We start from the raw sequence: 19,416 nt of genomic DNA on the forward strand, positions 1-19,416 counted from the left end.
CCCTGTGATGGCGACGACAATGAGGGAAAAGCTGTACTTTGGCAGCTTAACTAGCCCCAATTCAATTTCTGAATTGAATGCTAATGTGAAAATAATTAGCCTAATATATTAAGTGCCAAGTATTTCTGCACTTCTTTATTGCAATGAAAGTTTGTCATTCAATACACATAATGGCCATTCACTGGCAGCTTGTATTTCCAGTTATATATGATCATAAATAAATTGTAATAAAGACATGATATGGTGACTGGTGTTTTCCAGTTATACTTTGCGAGACTGAATACCCACCTCAACTTTTAACTCTTTATGGACGAGTATTCCCTGCAGGCAACACACCAGAAAAATTTTGCTTTCTGAATTTCAGTATTGAGCATGGAGTTTCTGGCTAAATGTCTTCTGCCAACACTAAGTGACGGGCAGCAAGTGTCATTTGTTGGTTTAGAGCGGGTACACAGGACGAGGAAGTGGTAGCTTGATGCGCAACTTGGTTTGTTTCAAAAACATGGTCAGAGGAGACAGACTGATGCAGGTTTTCTGGCTGCTGTGGTGTCATGTACTGCAGCCATTCTGCTTAACAGGCACATGGGTTCCGGAGACAAGGCAAACGGGAATCAAAACATTTATTTGGATAAGAAGGTCGAATAACATTAGGAATCGGAGTTTACTGCTGGAAAATATAAAACGCCTCATCACACCGCTACGGCACCTACGAATCGGCCACAAGGTCTTCCCCCTGCAAACCCCCTGCAAACATCTTTAACTGCCAGATGTTTGATTATAACTTCTGATATGTTGATTTGTATTTTCCCTTAATCGTAAGCCTTAGGTGATATGTTTCATTTATTTACTTCTGTTATGTTGATTTGTATTTTCCTGCTGGTTTTACCTTAGTTGCTAATCGTATGTTCTACATTTTTATGCATGTACTAACAGGAGGTCCCCCTGACAGTTTTTACTTTGGGACCTCCTTCTGTATTACATTTACTTTGTAATTGTATTAATTGTATTACTGTCTAATAAATGATTGATTGAAAAAAAAAATTGCCACATCTGCTACCTGTGTGCCACCTGTCTCCCCTCAGCGTTCACTCCTTTTATAATGTCATTGTTAGTAAAGTGCCAACTGTTAACATTCCAGGAAAGCAATAGTTAGTACAATAACAGATGGCGTTATGTGCCAGGAATCCCTACAACACATAATGTAAAGCAAGCTCAATGTTCCCCTATGGTTCATCTATGAAGAGAACTGTCAATAGAAATTAAAAATGAAGCCATAGGTGGCTTCGGGGCCCACTTCCAGTTTTCTGCCAGGTGTTGGCCCCCTATTGCTGAAAAAGTTTCTGCAAAATAGTTTTTCTTTTCATGGATTATGCTTATTCTCGGCGTATTTTGCTGTTTAAATTGAAAAATAACATTCTTTTTTTTTTTTTTTTTCAGTATTTATAGGTCTCGTCCTTAAAGGCTTCAATGCCGTGTAGTAAATGTCTAATTTCACAGTCAAGCATCCTTATAATATTTACAGCATCGCCACTTGGCAATGCTTGTTGCCATAATTTTATAATGTTTGCTGATTTGTGCAACAGGTCACCACAGTGCTCATTTAATGCCTCATGACTGCACCACCTCGATGTAATTGCAATTTACCATAGCTGCAGTTTGCACATTTGCCTTTGGTGGCCATATCTTTTGCAGGGGGGCTGTACTTGGCACAATTTCATATGGACAACAACTGGTACCGTTGCCGAGTGCAGCGCGTGCTTTCAAGTGACATGTGCCTTGTTGATGGAACAAGCTTCAGGCAAAGCACTGCCAATGTGGAGGTGTTTTATGTGGACTACGGCAACTCCGAGGTGGTCCCTTTGACTAGGTGAGCTTTTGTTTGTCTTGCTCTTGTGAAACGATACTGAATGCCATGCAAATAAAAGAGCCAGAAATAAAAAGCTGTTTCAGCTAAACCACTGGTTTGTTTGCGCTCAAATTTACACAGCGGTATCATTTTGCTCTGTGTTTCGTTTAAAACAAAGGAAGTTCTTGGGTAAGATGCTTCTTTCAAGCATTGTTTATTCTTTACCAATGCTGACACTAGGCTTTGCGCATACACCACATTGGTAAGAACAAAATTGTGTTCGGGTGCGGCACCTTGTTTCATGCAGACTAATTCACAATTAACGAGTGTTTCATGAATAGGAGCGCCAGGCATACGTAGTTCTTTCAGCTAAATTGGTGAGCCATTTGGCACTAAAATTTCACACGGGGGTAGCATTTCATGGTCTAATACCAAGTTTACTGGCATTGCTTGCCTATTTCACCCAGAATAAATTCGAAGTGCATGTCATCTGTAGCAATCACACTACAAAATTGATTTTTCTGCAGTGGAACAGGGGTGCCATCTGTCACCGCTCCAGTGAACACCGTTTCGGTGTAGCAGTGACAGATTTTTCTACTGTATCATTGCGGTAAAATTTACATTGTATGTTCAGAATGGCCACATTAAATGCACAGTTCTGATTTAATCTGGACAGAACAAACAAGCACAGTATCCAAAAAAAGAAAATGTCTGACCTCAACATAGCAAACATGGTTGTAACGACTTACTGAATATAACATATAACGAAGTAAATGTTAATTTTTTCTTCGCTGACATCAGCATGCAATGGCTATATGCTTATAACGAAAATGTTTTCGAGCCAGATGTGGCATCGTTAAAATGAAGTTCGGCTCTATTAAGCAAAGTGCACCTGCGGGGATGCGAGACTCTCACGCGTCCCCTGATGTGGTTTTCCCTGCATGGCTCCTGTCTCCTGTAATCCAGCTTTGCCGCGTGGCTTTACGGCGGCGGCGTATTGCGAGAGATGATGCTAGTGTTGCACGGCTAACGCCACCTAACGGCAAAGTTACTTGGGCGGAAAAGGGAGAAGGCGCTTGCTCTGGGACGTGGGATTGGTGAGCGATATGGACGGTCCGCGCATGCGCCGATCCATGCTTCGTGAGACCGTCTCGCGAGGCTAGGAGCAGGACACTGGAATGGACGAACTCGGATCGTTCGAACCCGTCACCGTTTGCGTGACCGTATGCGGGAACGACTAGGCGATGGTGTCTAGCATGGGGCGAACATATTCGCTCGCTATCCGGTCGCGGTGAGTCACACTTCCTCGATTTGTCGTGCACCCATCGGCGTAGTAATTCGCCTAGCATGCAATAATGTACGATAGGAGCAATGAATGCCCCTTTTGATTGTTTATACTACTGTGTTGTCGTTCCTTTGTCCCAAGAGCACATCTAAGATCCCATACACAGTGAAGTGCTACGCTGGTTGAGCTGGAACAGATGACTGTTTTGACACTGTTGGTTGCCACTTTTTCTCTTTGTTTTGTTGCTATTTATTAAGATGGCATAATTACCGTAACACCTAACTTGATTGCAGGCTGCGGCGCATGTCGCCTCGTTTTGAGAGGCTGGGTCATTTGGCGATCAGGTGCTGTCTCTACAACGTGATGCCTAAAAGTGTGAGTAGCCTTTTACTGCGCTTAATTCTTACGCTTTTACTTCATAAGAGTTTAGGGCCATGATTCTTTGTAACATCATGGCTTTTTGAAACGTCATGCTCGCAGCCTCAAAAATTAAATAATAATAAAAAAATGTTTAGTAACTTTCATGTGTTCGAACCAGAGACTCGTGGCTCTGAAGCAGGCACTCTACCGCTGCTCCACTACCTCTTTGCATACGAGTGAAAAAAGTTGCATTGTGGCCTTACTCTCCAGGTTAGTTTTAATGGGTCAGTTTAAAGACATCTGAAAATACTACGAAATTTCAAGCCTTCAATGTACCCAAGGGCTAACCAAGCAATCAACACTGCTAGTCTTCTCTCAACTTGACAACATATTGTAGGATGAAGGAACATTCGCTAAAAGGACACAGACGCACATCAGATGAGATGTGTCTTCTTTGTGATTGTGCCTTCGTGCTACATTGTCATTGAGTAAGCACCAACTAGTTCAACAAGTCCTTCCGCAGAATATTTCCCTCATCTTGCAAAGGAAAAAGAGTGTTGTGTTTATCCTCATGGCGTTTTACTGAATGCTTTTAATGGGTCACATTAAAGTAGTATAAAATATGAAATTTCCTTGATTTTTTGTTTATATTACACTAGACTTCCGTAAATCGCATATTTCGGTTAATTCGATACCCGACTGAAGGTCCCGGTTGGTGCCCGTGCATTGCATTTCTATTGGCCCAAACTTTCATTATATTAATCCTAAAATTGGCCTTTGCTGGATAATCTGAACTTGACCAATCAGCATGCACATGCCTAACCTCTATGGCATGAGTTCTCAAAGTGGGTTCCGCGGAAACAAGGGGTTCCGCAGGCCCCTGCTCGGGGTTCCGCAGGCCCCTGCTCGGGGTTCCGCGAGCCACTTATAAATTTCCCCTGGACCCGCGCTCGACAAGTGGCTCGACAAGTGCTCTCAGCGATTGCCTACCTTTCACGCAAGAAGCCGGTTTCGGGGGGGGGGGGGGGGGGGGCTTTATTGCGGCGACCATGCTTTGTGGGAGGTCACTGTACGTATTCAGTAAAGAGACAGCTGTAAACCATTCTTCGCTTTCTGTTTGCTCAAGATTATTATTTTCACAGTCAGAAACTTCCCTCGTTTCGAGACTACAGTACGTACAGAAATGTCCAGGAGGGCTCCCGCGTGGTGTTTTTATTGAACGCCGACAGCCTATCCTATGAGGAGCAGCGGCATGTTATCCCTCATACTACGCACGCGAGGCAGTTCCGATAGATGGCGACTCCACAAGTCCTCGCGCCCGATATTTATTGACACAGTTTATAAACAGGCTGAAGTGAGCGATAATCTGCTTTCGAATTTCGATAATTACGTACTTCCGGAAGAAAATATTCATATTTCAGTACATGTAATAATGGATATAACAAAGTGATTCTGGCTCCCCCATCAACGTCGTTATAATGAGGTTTTATTGTAATTCATAAGTGAGTTAACCAAGTTACAGTTTCACAGTTTCATGGACAATAAAATGGGTGCACCCATTTGATGGATAGTATGCAAGTTCGATACATACCTTTTTGTTGCTGTATTTGATGGCTATGCCACTTTTCCCCCCACATTTTTCAGGACGGACGCTGGAAAAAGGAAAACAATGCTCTATTCGGGAAGCTTACAATGAACAGAAAGTTGATTCTCAGGGTAGGTTTTCCCATATTACACCTGCTCCTTTCTGCATTATAATAAGGAATTGGTTGCACCTATTTCAATGCTTGCTATAACCCAAACCACGTTTGATTTGTGTTTACATGTTTTTACTAGCAAAACTTCACCACACGACAGTTTCGGCACACAGACAACAAATGTCGCTGTCAGCTTGGTGCATCATAGCACAATGAAATCACTTATGGTGCTGTTTAAGATCCGAGGTTTTGGTATTTCCTTTCATTTGAAAACCTGATTGGTCATGTTTAAACTCTTTTGCTAGCAACTTCAAAGTCTGATGACTGAGAGACTGGTTTAAGTATCATTGTTGTATTAGCTGTTGTAAATATCAATTGATGACATCAGAAGAGGGTCGAATTTTTTTGCCAAATGCGATCTCCCAGGGTCGATTTTTTTTTATTGCCGATTTAAAATCTTCGAAAGAACCTATCTCGAAAAAATATGGTCGTAATTTTTTTAAAGTGACAGTAAAGTGAGGAAAAAATCTGTGTTGTAAAATACACAATGTTTATTCATGAATAAGAAGATAAACGCACTGAAAAATGGTTGTGTGCACGTCCGGAAACCGAAACAAGTGAGAAGCCTTCGTCTTATCGCCAACAAGGTGCGATAGAGCTTTTGTGGTCTCCAAAAAAGGAAACGCAGAAACGGCAGCATCGTTTGTGTGTAACAGGTGGAACAGGTGTAATCGCACCGCGGCGGGCGATAAACGATCGAGTAACAAGCGGTCACCCTTTGAGTGATTTGAAACCAGATAGCCATCAGTTTAGCGCGTGCAACAAGCGGGATTCGCCGCAGGAAAAAACCGTAACCGTAAACCGCCGGTGCCACGCGCACCCGGATGCGCAATCAATAGCTGACACGTCGTTGCTATAAAAAAAAAATGAATAAATTGGAGAGGCATTGGCGCAAGTAAAAAATTCCACGTGTTCCCGTCGAATGGCACCACGTGCCAAGCGAAAGAAATGATCGAAAGAGGCGCGCACTTGCCGCCGCCGCACGCCCGGATGCGCGAGCGATAGCTGACGCGCCGTTACCATAAAAAAATAGGAGAGGCATTGGCGCAGGTAAAAAATTCCACGTGCTCACGTCAAGTGGCAGCACATACCAAGCGAAAGAAATAATCGAAAGAATCGTGCACTTGTTACCGCCGCGCGCACGCGCTCGGATGCGCGAGCGACAGCCGACACTTCGTTGCCATAAAAAAAAAGAAAAAAAAAACCCTCGAAGAGGCATTGGCGCGAGTAAAAAATTCCACGTGTTTCCGTTGAGTGGCAGCACATGCCAAGCATTATGATTGCATTATTATGTACAATGCTGACAATGATCTTTAACCCTTTCAGGGTCGATACCGTACACGTACGGCCTCCGCGAACACCCTCAAAATGGTCAATGGCGTACATGTGGTCGATACCGTACACGTACGGCCTCTGAGCTTTTAAAGGGACACTAAAGGCAAATAAAAAGTCAAGCTAAAGTGATAGAATAATGCTCTAGAACGTCTAAGCCGGCAATATAATCGCGAACAGAGCTTTAGCAATCGAGAAATTCAGGTAAATGCAGGACACAAGAGACACCCCAGGGACATTCAGGTACTTACCCGATGGCGAAGGCACTCCTGAATAAATTATGTCACTAGTACTTAACCACTCTATTAAAAAAAGATCATTTCGTTGGATTATAAGACGAAAGAAAATGAATGCTACTTGTCAACTTCTATTTGATTCTTAGAGAAAATAGCTTTTTGATGTTAATTAATTAATTGTATTTTAATTGAGCCAAATGCAGAACTTGGCAAGTTCGAAGAACTTTTATTGAACCAGAATGGCCGAAATACGAGAAACTACTTTGAAATCTGTGACATCACACTGACGTACTGGGGCTGGGGTTTCGGCACATAGTTTAGAAGACTGAACCTTTATGTTAATTTTCTCTGCCAATAGTTAACCTAGAAGACCCACAAAATTAACTAAAATAGAGTTTATAGAATTTTAAGCTGATTCAGTTTCTCTTTTGTTCTCTATTAAGAAGTCCAGGTAGTCGAAACTAATCTATAGGTCCTTCCACTACGGCATATCTCTTCTAGTAGTTTGTGAGTTGCTTTGAGATGTTAAAACAGTGTAATTTTATTTGGTTTGGTTTTGATGGGCTGGTGGATGTTTGCGGCACTTCGCAGGAGGTCCAGCGCCAGCCCGACCTTCTCTTTGTGGACCTCCTCGATGACAGTGAAGGCGGCTGCGGTGACGTCCGAACCTCCGTCACAGATGCACTAGTCTTTTTAGATGCTGCAGCCTACCACCTGCCTGGTGGCAGCAAGTCAGGTGAGACTTGCAACTCTCTGTGGCTTTTACTTTCTTGTGATAATCAGCACCAACTTTTTTTTTCTGTTAGTGCTATAGCACTCTTGAACGCATGAACCTGAGAAGGCGAGCCTTTGCTGCCCATTCTGTCAGTTTGAATCACTGTAGTTTTAAATTCTCTTGTGTGTTTTATTTTCTATCTGGGTCATTCCATGCCCACTGTCCCAACCTTGGCGCTCTACCATCTGCGATTTCTTCGAAAAAAATTTAGCACTATCTATTTCAAGCAAGAAGCATTCCTGTATAAAATTCTTGCGGAAAAAAATTTTTCGCCACCGCTAGGAGCATAAGTTTTTTGGAAAGCTCGAAACTATGAATTGCAAAACGCATTGTCAAAAAACTTGCTCTTAAATTCGGCGAGGACACGATTTTTTCTTGAGAATGAAGATAGGCTTTTCACCTTAAAAAGGTTTTATCAATCTTTACGTTTCCGTGAATTTTTTATACGGCCCTAAATATGCAAAATTGGGTCCATATTGGGAAATGTTTTTAGAAAGGTAACTTTCGCTGAAAGGTTATATTTTATAGTAACTAATTGCCAGCAAGTTTTACTGTAAGCGAAAAATAACTTGGGACACATAGCGTGAACTGGCCTGTACAGCTGGCGACAAACTTGCGAAAAAGTTCGTTTTAGCTGATGTTTAGTCTTAAATTTAGCATTGAGGTGGTCAGGGCAAAAATGCACCAAATAGTGTATTTATTAGCAACATCCATTGTGTACAGACTGCGAAACTTTTATCAAATTACTTTTTGTTTTAAGCAAGAAAATTTTTGAAGTTGTGTTATACTGGTCTCTGTGCTTGCGCGTTTCCCCTTCGTAGGAAGGCGTCCTAGCGGTAAGTAGAACTTGTACAGACGCAAAAATTTCTGAGTCGATGGAGGAACATCTAGACAAGATAATCAGCTCCTCAAGTGTTTATTTGAGTACTTTATTAGCAAATATTAGCCTAGCCAATAAGAAACGTGAGCCCCAATAGAGCGCATTTAACCGGATGTTGCCGTACACCGACGGCCTGCTAAGCGTCGTCACGCGGAACTGGAAAGTTACGTCGGTGTGTACAGAGTGCAGTTACGTACACTCAAGAGTTAGAAATGGGCGAAAACATTATGATTAAGAAAAGAATCTGTTGCTTTATTACAGCAAATATGTAGCAAATATCAGCCAACACAATCGTGCTTTAGCAACCATGTTTCTTCTGCAAAAAAAAAAAGTACCACACGAAATTGTACGTTGGCCTTGTAGGCAGATGTCCTAGAAGATGTGCTCGAGTCATTCCAAAGCAAGGCTGTGAAATTTTGCGAACGAGTGCTGGATATCCCCAGTGTGGCTTGCACATTGAGGAAAGGTGGTTCTTCAGTCGGCGATATGTAGCAGTTGTACCAGTGGAGAAGCTGTATTCATGACATTACCTGTACGTGTCACACTTTTGTGAAGGCCCTTGTATTTTGTCGTGGAAGCGTCTACTTGTACTTCGATACCATGCCATGAGGGCAGGGCGCTAATGAGGTATTTTTTTCTTTTCTTTTGGTGAAACGTACACTATTGAGCACATGAATTTATTCTTACTCTCTGGTCGTCGCTAGGAAACTTAATAGTTATGCAACGACCTTCGTTTAATAGCACCTAAACAATTGCTAATTGCTTGAAGTGGTCTATGTCGAGCGTGGAGGTTTTTTTTTTTCTTTTTGAGCATTCGCGTATGTATTTCTGAAACCAGCATATAAATCCAGAATGGCTTAAAGGCCAAAAGCGGCGAGACACTTTCGCCCAAAAGGCGTAGCAACGATTGCAATAGCAAATTAGTAGACAGCCGTACGAAATAAGGATAACTTGTTTTATCGGCCATATAAACTTGTAAACATTCGCTTACTAATAAATTAACAAGCACAGGGTCATGCGCGCACAGGGTCAGCGCGGAAACTCGCTGTCAGAACTCTAGAGTAAGGAAGCGCTGTAGCAGCAGCTGTCTCTCGCTTCAACACGAACTAATCGTCGAAAGCACAGTGCATACTAAGCTATCCGGCACTAGGCACACTTTGTCATCATCGCAGGTCGTTTTGAAGATGAGGCCCGCATGGGCACGCACATTGCGCATTTCGCTGATCGCTTTCAAGATATGGCGGCCGCGCCGTATCTGCAACGTGCCGGTCGCTTACTGCAACTCTTACTGCAACACGCCGGTCACTTACTACGACGCGCCGGTCGCTTACTGCGACGCGCCGGTTGCTGACTGCAACGTGCCGGTCCCTTGTTGCAACGTACAAGCTGGCTGCACCGCTAAATTTATGTGACCGCCACATTCAAACGCAACGTAAGATGCAGGAACATTACAGATTGGCGACATATCAAGGGGAACTTAATACATGGAAGTCAATGGGATTTAGGTCGGGACCGCGAAAACACGATGCAGTAGCCAGGAAAACGCGGCAGCGAGGAATGTATCAGTGGGGTTCCCCTATTAGGGATTTTTTCTGCTAAAGATAAATTCATTTTTTCTTTATTTTGTGTATGTTTTGATGATACAAATTTTGGGTGATATGAATATTTCACGCGACCCCGTGAAATCCGCATCACTGAGATTTTACTGTATATCGTTTCTTCGGCTGGTTTGGTTATGAGCTGCTTTAATGGCACTGCGACTTGATCTCCAAAATGGAGCCTTTCGGTTGTACATATTTGCATATTTTTGTATGTTAATTTTGAATAAATTAGAAATTTTAATACTGAAATTCAAACCGAAGCGAATAGCATAATATTCAATTGCATATTCAATAATTTGGTTATTCGCACATTCTTAAGAGTCTTCAGAATGACCTGTTTCAAGAAAACGTCAATGAGGATTTTTAAAAGTGTACAGAAAAATTTTATCTGTCCAGCAACCAGCGTTGGAAGTTAGCGTGTTAACAGAGTGCCATAACACACAGCCCAGCACGCGGAGAAAACAGTCTTTAGTAGGACATACTTTGTTTCACGTTAGCAAAGTCATAAGCAAATTCACCGCTCAATTTGAAGCACATGTATCCAATGTCTGGCATGACTGGGCACTGGCGTGCTAGAACGTAGGAGCTAGGTTTAACGTTGCTGCAGTTTCTACGGCTGCCAGGCGATAGGTGTGCAAGAGCGCTTGTTCGAGGCTGCAAGGTAATCAAAACGGCGCCTGTGGTGGCTTCGATTATTGCAGTTTCAGATCTGTGATCACAGCAAAATGTTCCAAAAAATCGGACAGTGAAGGGTTTTAGCGCCTGAAATTTCAGATGTTTTTATACATTGGCTCTATGGGATAACGTGGCAGTGCCGCGAAGGCACCCAAGTTATTGGGCATGCCCGAAAAGGTTGTTGTTGACGGTAATTGCTTACTTGTGAAAGAATCAAGCAGACAAGCATCTCCCAGTAAAATCATAAATGAGAAATGTGATTTTGTGACCTCCATAACTAGGAATGGCGTGCAGCCATAATGAATTTACGCACATGAATAAACAAGGCAAAGTGTGACTTTACTATTGTGCTCAGTATGAGTTGCAACACGGCATACACCGGCCAGTTCTTTCAATAATAAAAATGACAAGTGTCATTTTTCTTGTAAACAGGGTGCTACAGTAATCGGAATGCTGTTTAGCAATTTTTTTGTGTAGGCGCTTCCGTGCTGCCATACGGGCACTGTATGGCAGTCAGTGCCTACACACACATGTGCACATACAAAAAAAGATGGACTCTCGTGTGGCAACTCATATTCAGCGTGATAGTACTTCTAGCCACCATAGCTACCACAGTGCAAAGCAATGTATCAGTTCTGCTAGAAGCTGAGAAGAGGCAGCACAGTCAAATAGATCCCACGCCCTGTGGGAATCGATGTTATGCAAAGTAGTGTGCGGGGAGCCTACCAAGTTAACGAAAGGACCGTGAGAGCACCAAGACGTAGGTGGCTGTTTCATGACCTATCATTTATGTTCGTCATACACTCTTGTTATACTCTGCCAATTTTGGTACATACCAAGTTAACGAAACAACCATGAGAGCATCAAGTCATATGCCCCTGGATAGATAAGAGAGACGTTCCGAAAGTAAGTTTCATCATATATTTTTACACGGAAACTTTGTCAAAAAAATTACACCATGGCCTAATGAACTATACACCTTGTACTACTTTCCCACATAGTCGCCACGGATATTGAGACATTTGTCGTAGTGTGCAATCAGTTTGAAGAAACCACTCTGGTAAAACTCGGTGCCCTTGGATGCAAGGAATTGTCACACAGCCTGCTCCACCTCGGCAATGTTTTGGAAGTGATGTCCCGAGAGTGCGCCTTGTCATTGTACTCTAATAATGTTGCTTTCATTCGTGGATGTGGAGGGACACCCACTTCGAGCTTCATCCTCCACACTCTGCCTTCCTTCACTGAAAATGCAACACCAGCGACCAACCATTTGACGAAGCATGACCTCTTTACCATACACAATCTGTAGGCGTTCATGGATGACGGACACACTAGTCCCACATGCCAATTCATACCGGATAGCAGCAGACACTTCCATTGGTGACCTCGTCGTCAGCACACGTCTGTCTGCCATCGCGATTTGTACTCGAATAACCTTGGGCACGCTGGTCTGCTGCTACTTTCTCTTCTTCGGCGCTCTGCACATGCGTCATCCCTCCTTTGCTGATGCTCCTTCCGTCGTTGAACCAGCATTGGGCATGGATTCTTATGGTGATTGTTTGTTTCACCTGGTGTACCATGTTCTCTTTAAAAACAAATGAGGAAACTTACTTTCAAAACGTCCCTCGTAGATACTCTCAAAGTGGCAAATGTTTGCCGAGAAATTCTTTGCATTTAAAAGATTTTCGGAACTCATGGGAGGTATTAGCAGCTTCCAGGCAGGTGGCACATTGTTTTATGCATGAACACCACTGCTTTGATTCTGCGGCTTGAATACGGGCAGTAGAAGACACGGTCAGCCACATTATATCTCGTTCATGGCTATACAAAAGCTCCATGTGATGCGTGGTAATTATTCCATGTACTACTTGTGGCGCACTGCAAGCTGTGCCATGCTGTGCGGCTATGCGCGGCGGTAGGAAAGATTAGTGCATTAATTTCTCTTTCTCTACGGGGCGCCGCAGCTGGGCGTGGCCTCCTGAGATCACATTGGCATCGGTGCAATCTCGGAGGGCACAAGCCGGTGCGGAAAAGTTCGCTTGCCTCCTCCATCATACAGCGGTGCTGTGTGTTGTGTGCCACGAGCTGCTTGACCGCGACAAGTCAAGTGGAAACCGGACGCGAAAGACCATCACAATGGAACAGAAGGCAGCTATTCACGCTTCTATTATTCAGCTTCTATTATTCACACTTCTAGCTATTCAACTTCTCCCTATTCACTTTGCCACATCGCATCATTAGGTTTCTTGCACAGTCTCGTCAACTCTTCGGTGAGACTTTCAAAAAACAACTATACCAACCTAGCGCCAGAGTCATCGACGAGACGACATCATAACGTAAACTTTCTGCCCTACTTTGCACGCACTAACATGTTTAAATTCAGCTTTTTCCCTCGTTCCATAGAAGACTGGAATTCCTTACCTGGGTCTATTTGCTCATGCCCATCCCCAAGTTTTGTATCTGCCATCCAAGATGTATGGTCTTAGCACGCCATCCTGATCACTGTATGGTATTTTGCTGCGTATATTTTCCTCTGTTAACCCACTCCTGCTATAGCGCTCATTGCACTGCAGTATGTAAATATAAGTAAATAAAATAAAGGCTGTCGTGTCAGGTGCTTAGTCACTTGTTGCAGGCACCGAAGATTTGACCCGCTGTGGTGGCGTAGTGGCTACGGTGCTGGGCTACTAAGCCGGAAGGAGCTGAACCGAATCTCGGCCGCGGCAGCCGCATTTCGATGGGGATGAAATGCATTAACACTGGTGTATCGTGCATTGGGTGCACGTTTAGAACCCCAGGTGGTCAAATTTAATCCGGAGTCTCTCACTACAGTGTGTCTCATAATTAAATTGGGGTTTTGGCACATAAAACCCCAGTATTAAAGAAAGTAAACACTCCGGTGATCCCTTTTGTTCTTTTATTGAAATTTCATCGCATGTGTGGTCGTGTAGCGGTTTGACGGGCCACAACGCCCTCATCTTATTTCCATGTTTACAATTGTGCACCCCATTGGGTATATATTGCAGTAAATGACAATGATGGATATAACGAGTTAATTTCGGCTCCCCTTTCAACTTTGTGATAACAAGGTTCAAGTGTATTTTGTTGTGGTTGAAGCGGCGAGGGGGCCTTTCACTTTTGGCCATCGTGCGCCATTAAACAAGACGCAGCCATAGCCATGGACAGCCACGGTGACATTCTCGCCGAGGTCACGTGACCCAGGGCTGTCGAGGTGCAAATAAGCTCTTCCGCAGAGATCGGTATGCGACTGTGAACGAATTCGTCTTTCCCTTGTCTTGGCTATGAGCTGTGTGATGTGATTTGCTCACCAAAACCGAAGCTGTAGATTATGTTTTAAAATTTGCCATATTTCTGTGCGTATAACATGCAAAGAATAGTTTACGAAATTGAACATTAATATTGGGGAGTGGGTTATATTGAATATATGGCAGTGCGGGTTTGGCTGCCATGAAACCATCTTTAGGGCAAATTTTCCTGGAGAAGTGGGGGAACAGAGCTACTGAGCAGTGCACGACTATTTAAAGATGTTATGTAAACCTTTTTTCTCTTGTTTATGTGATTTGTTATGTGTGCTCTTGCAAGTTGCTAGTTGTCCATTTTTTTTCTAAAACTGATGTACTGGAATACCTTTTGACTGTTTTGAACTCAAAGTGCTGTGAGCTGTCATGAACTGCGGAGGGACAGGGACCTTTGTCAGGCTTGAATGCCTTTAGCCCCTGCCCCTGCAGTGAGCTTTGTATATTGCTTACTGTAAATAAAATACTTACTTACTTACCTACTTACTATGCAAAAATATGACCTGGGCAATTCGCGCATCTGTACAATGTACAGAGCAGTCCACATATAACGATATCAAGAAGAAATAGAAATCCGATCGTTATAACCTATCATTGCTATATCTGGAGTGCCATAAAAAAAAAAAACGAATATATATTTGTCGCCCCGAAACCAAATTTTTCACTTGCGATAAAAAATTGTCGTTGTAGAAAGTAGGCTTTGAAAAATAAAATTTTTCTTTATATCTCTAAATAGCGTCTCAATCGTTAGGCACGCCGAAATAGAACTATTTGCACTTGCTTTCGCAGATGTTTTGGATTCGCAACTGCCGTGTGCATCGCGTCCAGATATTGCGCCAACACTCGCGGCTGTAATTTAGCGTGCATGAAATCAATGAGGGACTCGAACGAAGACAGTGCACTTTGGGTGAACATCGGGGTCGGTGTCAAAGACGGGCCATTGCCAATTCCGTCGTCACTGCCGCTGCTGTCGTCGTCTCCGTCGCACAACGCCGCCTTCTGTCACGACAATGATCGCCCCGTCGGAGATCTCTTCGTAGAAAGAGGCAGCACTATCTGCACGTGGAAACTCCTCCATTGAAGCAACTCCTATTTCATAGCGACGTCAGTAGCGACGTGCTCCCAGAGTTCGGTAATGTCAGCGGCTTCCACCGTGCTGGTTTGGCCCATGGGGGTTTGGTCCGGGTGTACGAGGCCCGCTTTTTTCGTTGATGGGCATTGCCACTGCTTCTAGCCCTCATGATCGTGGTGCTCCCGGTTTTCATAATCGTCGATATCATTGACTGCGCGAGCTCGTACTTCTTCGAGTCTTGCAAAATTTGCAGATTGTCTCGAGAAACTTTGCGCTTCGTCAGTACACCTCCCGCTCCTTCTGCGGCGCATTTCCACGCTCGCTGAGAGCGTAGGCGGCGTAGGCTGCGCCAGGTGCTTATTGCTTTTTCCCCCTCCTCTCTGGACGCTCGCACGACCGCCGGCGATGCGGACACGAAGCAGCTGGCGCCATCTTGTGCACGCTACGCCAACTTGCGATGCTCTCCGTGGCTTTTGTTCATGATCGGCGCGCAGGCCGGATGCGCTGCGCTGTAATGGCGGCAGATACGAATTCGCGTAGGCCAACTTTTGCCCCGTCTCGATTAAGGGCAACTTAGGAACGCCAATTTCAGGATTATTCTGCATGAAAGTGCTGCCCAGAAGCAAAATTTTGATCGTTATATCCAATATGCAGCGAATAACATATCGTTATATATGTTTTTTTTTTTCTCATAGCCCTAATGCATAAGTTGACACTCTTATGTCGACTTATCGTTATAAACAATATATTGGTATATGTGGTATCGTTATAAGTGGACTGCACTGTATATGCAGTTATTTTCTCTGGCTATACTCCCACTTAACTCTTTTTCTTTTTTTATTCTTTTTTCTGTGTGTTGTAATTGGGGTTGTGGCTTATATGGAAAAGTATGTATATTCGTTGGTTTCAAATACTGCTAACACTTAGATTATTGGAATTTGAGCTGAAGCAAATAAGCATAATATTCGATCGAATATTCGCATTAGCCTATACCAGACACATTCTACACAATTCATAAAAGGTGTTGCAAGTTCCGTTTAACATTCCTGAATGAGTTCATGCATATGTTGTTAGTCTTGTTTGCGAGCTCATGAGCAAAATGTTCATGTTTGTTTCAGAGAAATCTCAAGCGAGCACTCGTCGCCAGTTTTATTCACCCACTGATCTCTGTGCTGGCCAGATCGTCAATGTCATTGTCAGCTGCATCCACCATCCGCACAAGATGTTTGTACAAGAGGTAAGTGCTCTTTGCTGCATTGTTTGTTCTGTGCGCCTCTTGGTCTGTCTCTCTGCTTTTGTATTAATTATTGCTGTACTTGAAATGGCTGAAGGGAGAACAAGCAGAATGGCAAAACTCAAGCTGCCTGTGAGTACAGGCAATGACTTCTTCGCGTTTGCATATCTTAACCCTTTAATGCCAGAATTAGTAACGGCATGGCAGAAAACATTTTTGCACAACATTTTACCTTCACTTAGCCCTCGTAATAGAGTACCACCAATATTGTCTGCCAAGGCTCAATGGTCTATGAACTTCATGGTATCTCGTAGACTTGCGGCATCTGGCACTTAGGCCAAAAAATGTTGCATGTATTTCGCGAGGAAAAGAAATCAGTATGAGGCAGTTCCTGGCTTATATTGCTCGAAACTGTCTATTCCACACTAAACATGAACACGTACATATTTAACGATTGGGAGACGTCACTTTTTCTGGTAATCTATGGCTATTGAAAATACTGAGAACAGTTTACACTTAGAAGTTCAGACTGAGGTGCACATTGCACTTTGCGAACACAAAAAACTGTTGATCCCTTGCACCCTGATCGCTTGCTGTTTGACGCATGCTGTTGACGGCTGGCCAGTGTCTGGGGCTGTCAGCGCTAACACAGACTGCAGACAGGGGGGGTAGCCAGGTGAGGGGCTACGCCCACCAGGAACGTGCCCTTCCTCTCCCTCTCCCCGAAATTTCCGTCTATCGGGGATACCTGGCACAAAACGATGTGCAAGAACACCTGCTTGCCCCGACACTGGTGCAGTGCATGCCCATCACGCCCCCCCCCCCCCCCCCCCCCTAAAAAAAAAAGTTTGGCTGCCAGTTGCTACATGCACCGACTTCACTTCTTCCTCTTTGGCAGCTGTCATGCTTATATCCTCTGGAAGAAAGCTTGTGCGAAGCCGCTTTCTACCGTAAAAGTTCCTGACATTCATTCCCTGCTGAAAAACAGGGCAGTATCCTAGTCTATGGACAACATTGCCACATCCTTTGAGTGCAGCAAATGCCGAATGTTGTAATTTGCGACATACTGTAGTGAAAGCGGTAATACAAAAATTAACTGTTTCTCAAGCTCACTGCACACGCGTTGTAATCTCTGGAATGCAAACAATGCAAAGAAAATTTGGGATGCATGGACTGGCATTCTTTATTTTCACAAAAACATAGAAAATAGTTGATGTTGCATGTGCGAGCACTTCGTCTATTGTGACACAAAAGTTGCCAGCCTCCCGCTATTGCTCCTAGGTTTCACCGCGTGAATGTGCTGGAAAACATTGTTTGTCTCGAATGCTTGACAACCGGCACATGAACCACAAAATATACTGCCAGTGCATAGGCGGCACTTATTCGGTATGTGACGAATTTGTGACAACTGGTGTTAAAGGTTAAGAATTACATGCACAAAGGTGGCATAGAAAGGTTTTGATGTGATAGCATTACAGACACACTTCACCCACCCTTAAGGTATCTAACAAAAAACTTGACATGGATTGAGCATACGCAAGCACCTCACAGCGTACATGAAATCGCAAGTTTTAAGAGATACAAGGTATAGAAATGTCACTTTGATAAATTGGTATGCTAGCTCACCTGTGACGCACGCACGCGCAGCTGTCAAGATGTTGCAGTCATCACATTCTAAAATACAACAGTGTTATGTCTTGGCCTAGTGTTTATTTGTTGTTTCTTTTTTGTATTTTGTAAGGTTTATTAAAATAAATACAGTGGAATCTCGATGATACAAATTTCACGGGGTTACGAAAAATATTCGTATTAGCCGAAATTCGTATCATCAAAACACTATTAAAACTAGCTAAATTAGGAGGGGGGGGGGACGCGGGGATCAGATCGCGAACAAAGCGAGAAAAATCGATTTTTGAAAACCACGCGTTTCGGTATCTGCAACGCCTAATCTACCCCAAAATGGTTTGGCTGAAAACGCACTAAAAGTGTCCGAAAAAAAAATTAATTCGTCAGTGCGCAGGGCAAGAAAACAGCTTTAAATCGCGCAAAATCACCGCAGTTCACGGAGACATATCTCGTATTTCCTCCCACCAAGCGCCGCCATCTTGGTATCGTTCGAAAGCTCAGTTTCGCCGTTCCACTTTTCAATTCGTCGTCGCCATCTTGTAACTTACGCACAAACACAAAAGAAGCGCGGGTCTGCGATAGGTAGTCACACGGGCCCTCCGATGAAAGCGGGCCTCCGATTGGCTGCCGTGCTGATTGGTTGCTGCTGTGGCAGGAGCAAGATGGCAACCGCAGTTGTCTGCTTCATGAACCACACCGGCGTGGTTTACCACACGCAGAATTCGGATTACTGAGAGCTCCCAGGTTAGCGATGGATCGTCGTTCGTTGTAGAACAAATTTTGGACGAAGCACGCCTTCGGAATACAGAAGTGCAAGCCTCCTACGGCAAGAAAAATACGGCTATTAGCGGGAGAAGTGGAGGAGCACCCGACTGAACGTGCCGCGCTATCTTGCTCCGTGTGACTCCAGCAGCGAAACCGACAATTGTCCTGTGCCATCGGCACCAATAACGCAGTTGGTGGAAGACGCGCCAACGGAGGCTCCCGCGCCTAGGCGTACGGCCGCGCGAATCAGCCGAGATAGTATCTTGGTAGACATAGCTCGCTGCGACTAGGCAAAATGGTGCAAACACAAAGAATGCGGCCCGAAGCACAGCAGCTATTCCGTCCAATGGTCCGCCGAAAAGGAGGAAAAGCACAAAAGCAAGAAAAGCGCCACCGCTTCAAACTGTTCGCACCCAGTCACGGCATCCGCGCTGTCTGGCGCCGCGTCCACGCGTCCGCACCAAAAGAGAAAGGGAGAAAGCGCGTGACTCGCGCTGTTTTCTTTCGCGGCCGTCGGTGGGGAGACATTTGTTCGTAACAACCGTTCTCTAGCACGTTGCAAAGTAATGGGACTTGGCCGAGACCACGGAAAAATTTGTATCATCTGGAAATTTCTATTAGCCGTGATCGTTTCATCGAGATTCCACTGTACATA

The 19,416-nt window shown here is 44.1% G+C and overlaps 1 protein-coding gene across 3 annotated transcripts in view; it reads left to right on the forward strand.

The window, feature by feature from the left end:
• Positions 1 to 19,416, forward strand: part of LOC119461435 (RING finger protein 17) — a 110,967-nt gene that overhangs the window by 42,449 nt on the left and 49,102 nt on the right. For all 3 annotated transcript variants that reach the window (XM_049672642.1, XM_049672640.1, XM_049672641.1), the window contains exons 17-21: positions 1,693 to 1,867; positions 3,425 to 3,506; positions 5,136 to 5,207; positions 7,408 to 7,552; positions 16,255 to 16,373. In XM_049672642.1, the coding sequence (XP_049528599.1) occupies positions 1,693 to 1,867; positions 3,425 to 3,506; positions 5,136 to 5,207; positions 7,408 to 7,552; positions 16,255 to 16,373 (593 nt within the window). The remainder of the gene's footprint in view (positions 1 to 1,692; positions 1,868 to 3,424; positions 3,507 to 5,135; positions 5,208 to 7,407; positions 7,553 to 16,254; positions 16,374 to 19,416) is intronic.

Source organism: Dermacentor silvarum, chromosome 8, assembly GCF_013339745.2.
Source record: "Dermacentor silvarum isolate Dsil-2018 chromosome 8, BIME_Dsil_1.4, whole genome shotgun sequence".
NCBI classification, from domain to species: Eukaryota; Metazoa; Arthropoda; class Arachnida; order Ixodida; family Ixodidae; genus Dermacentor; species Dermacentor silvarum.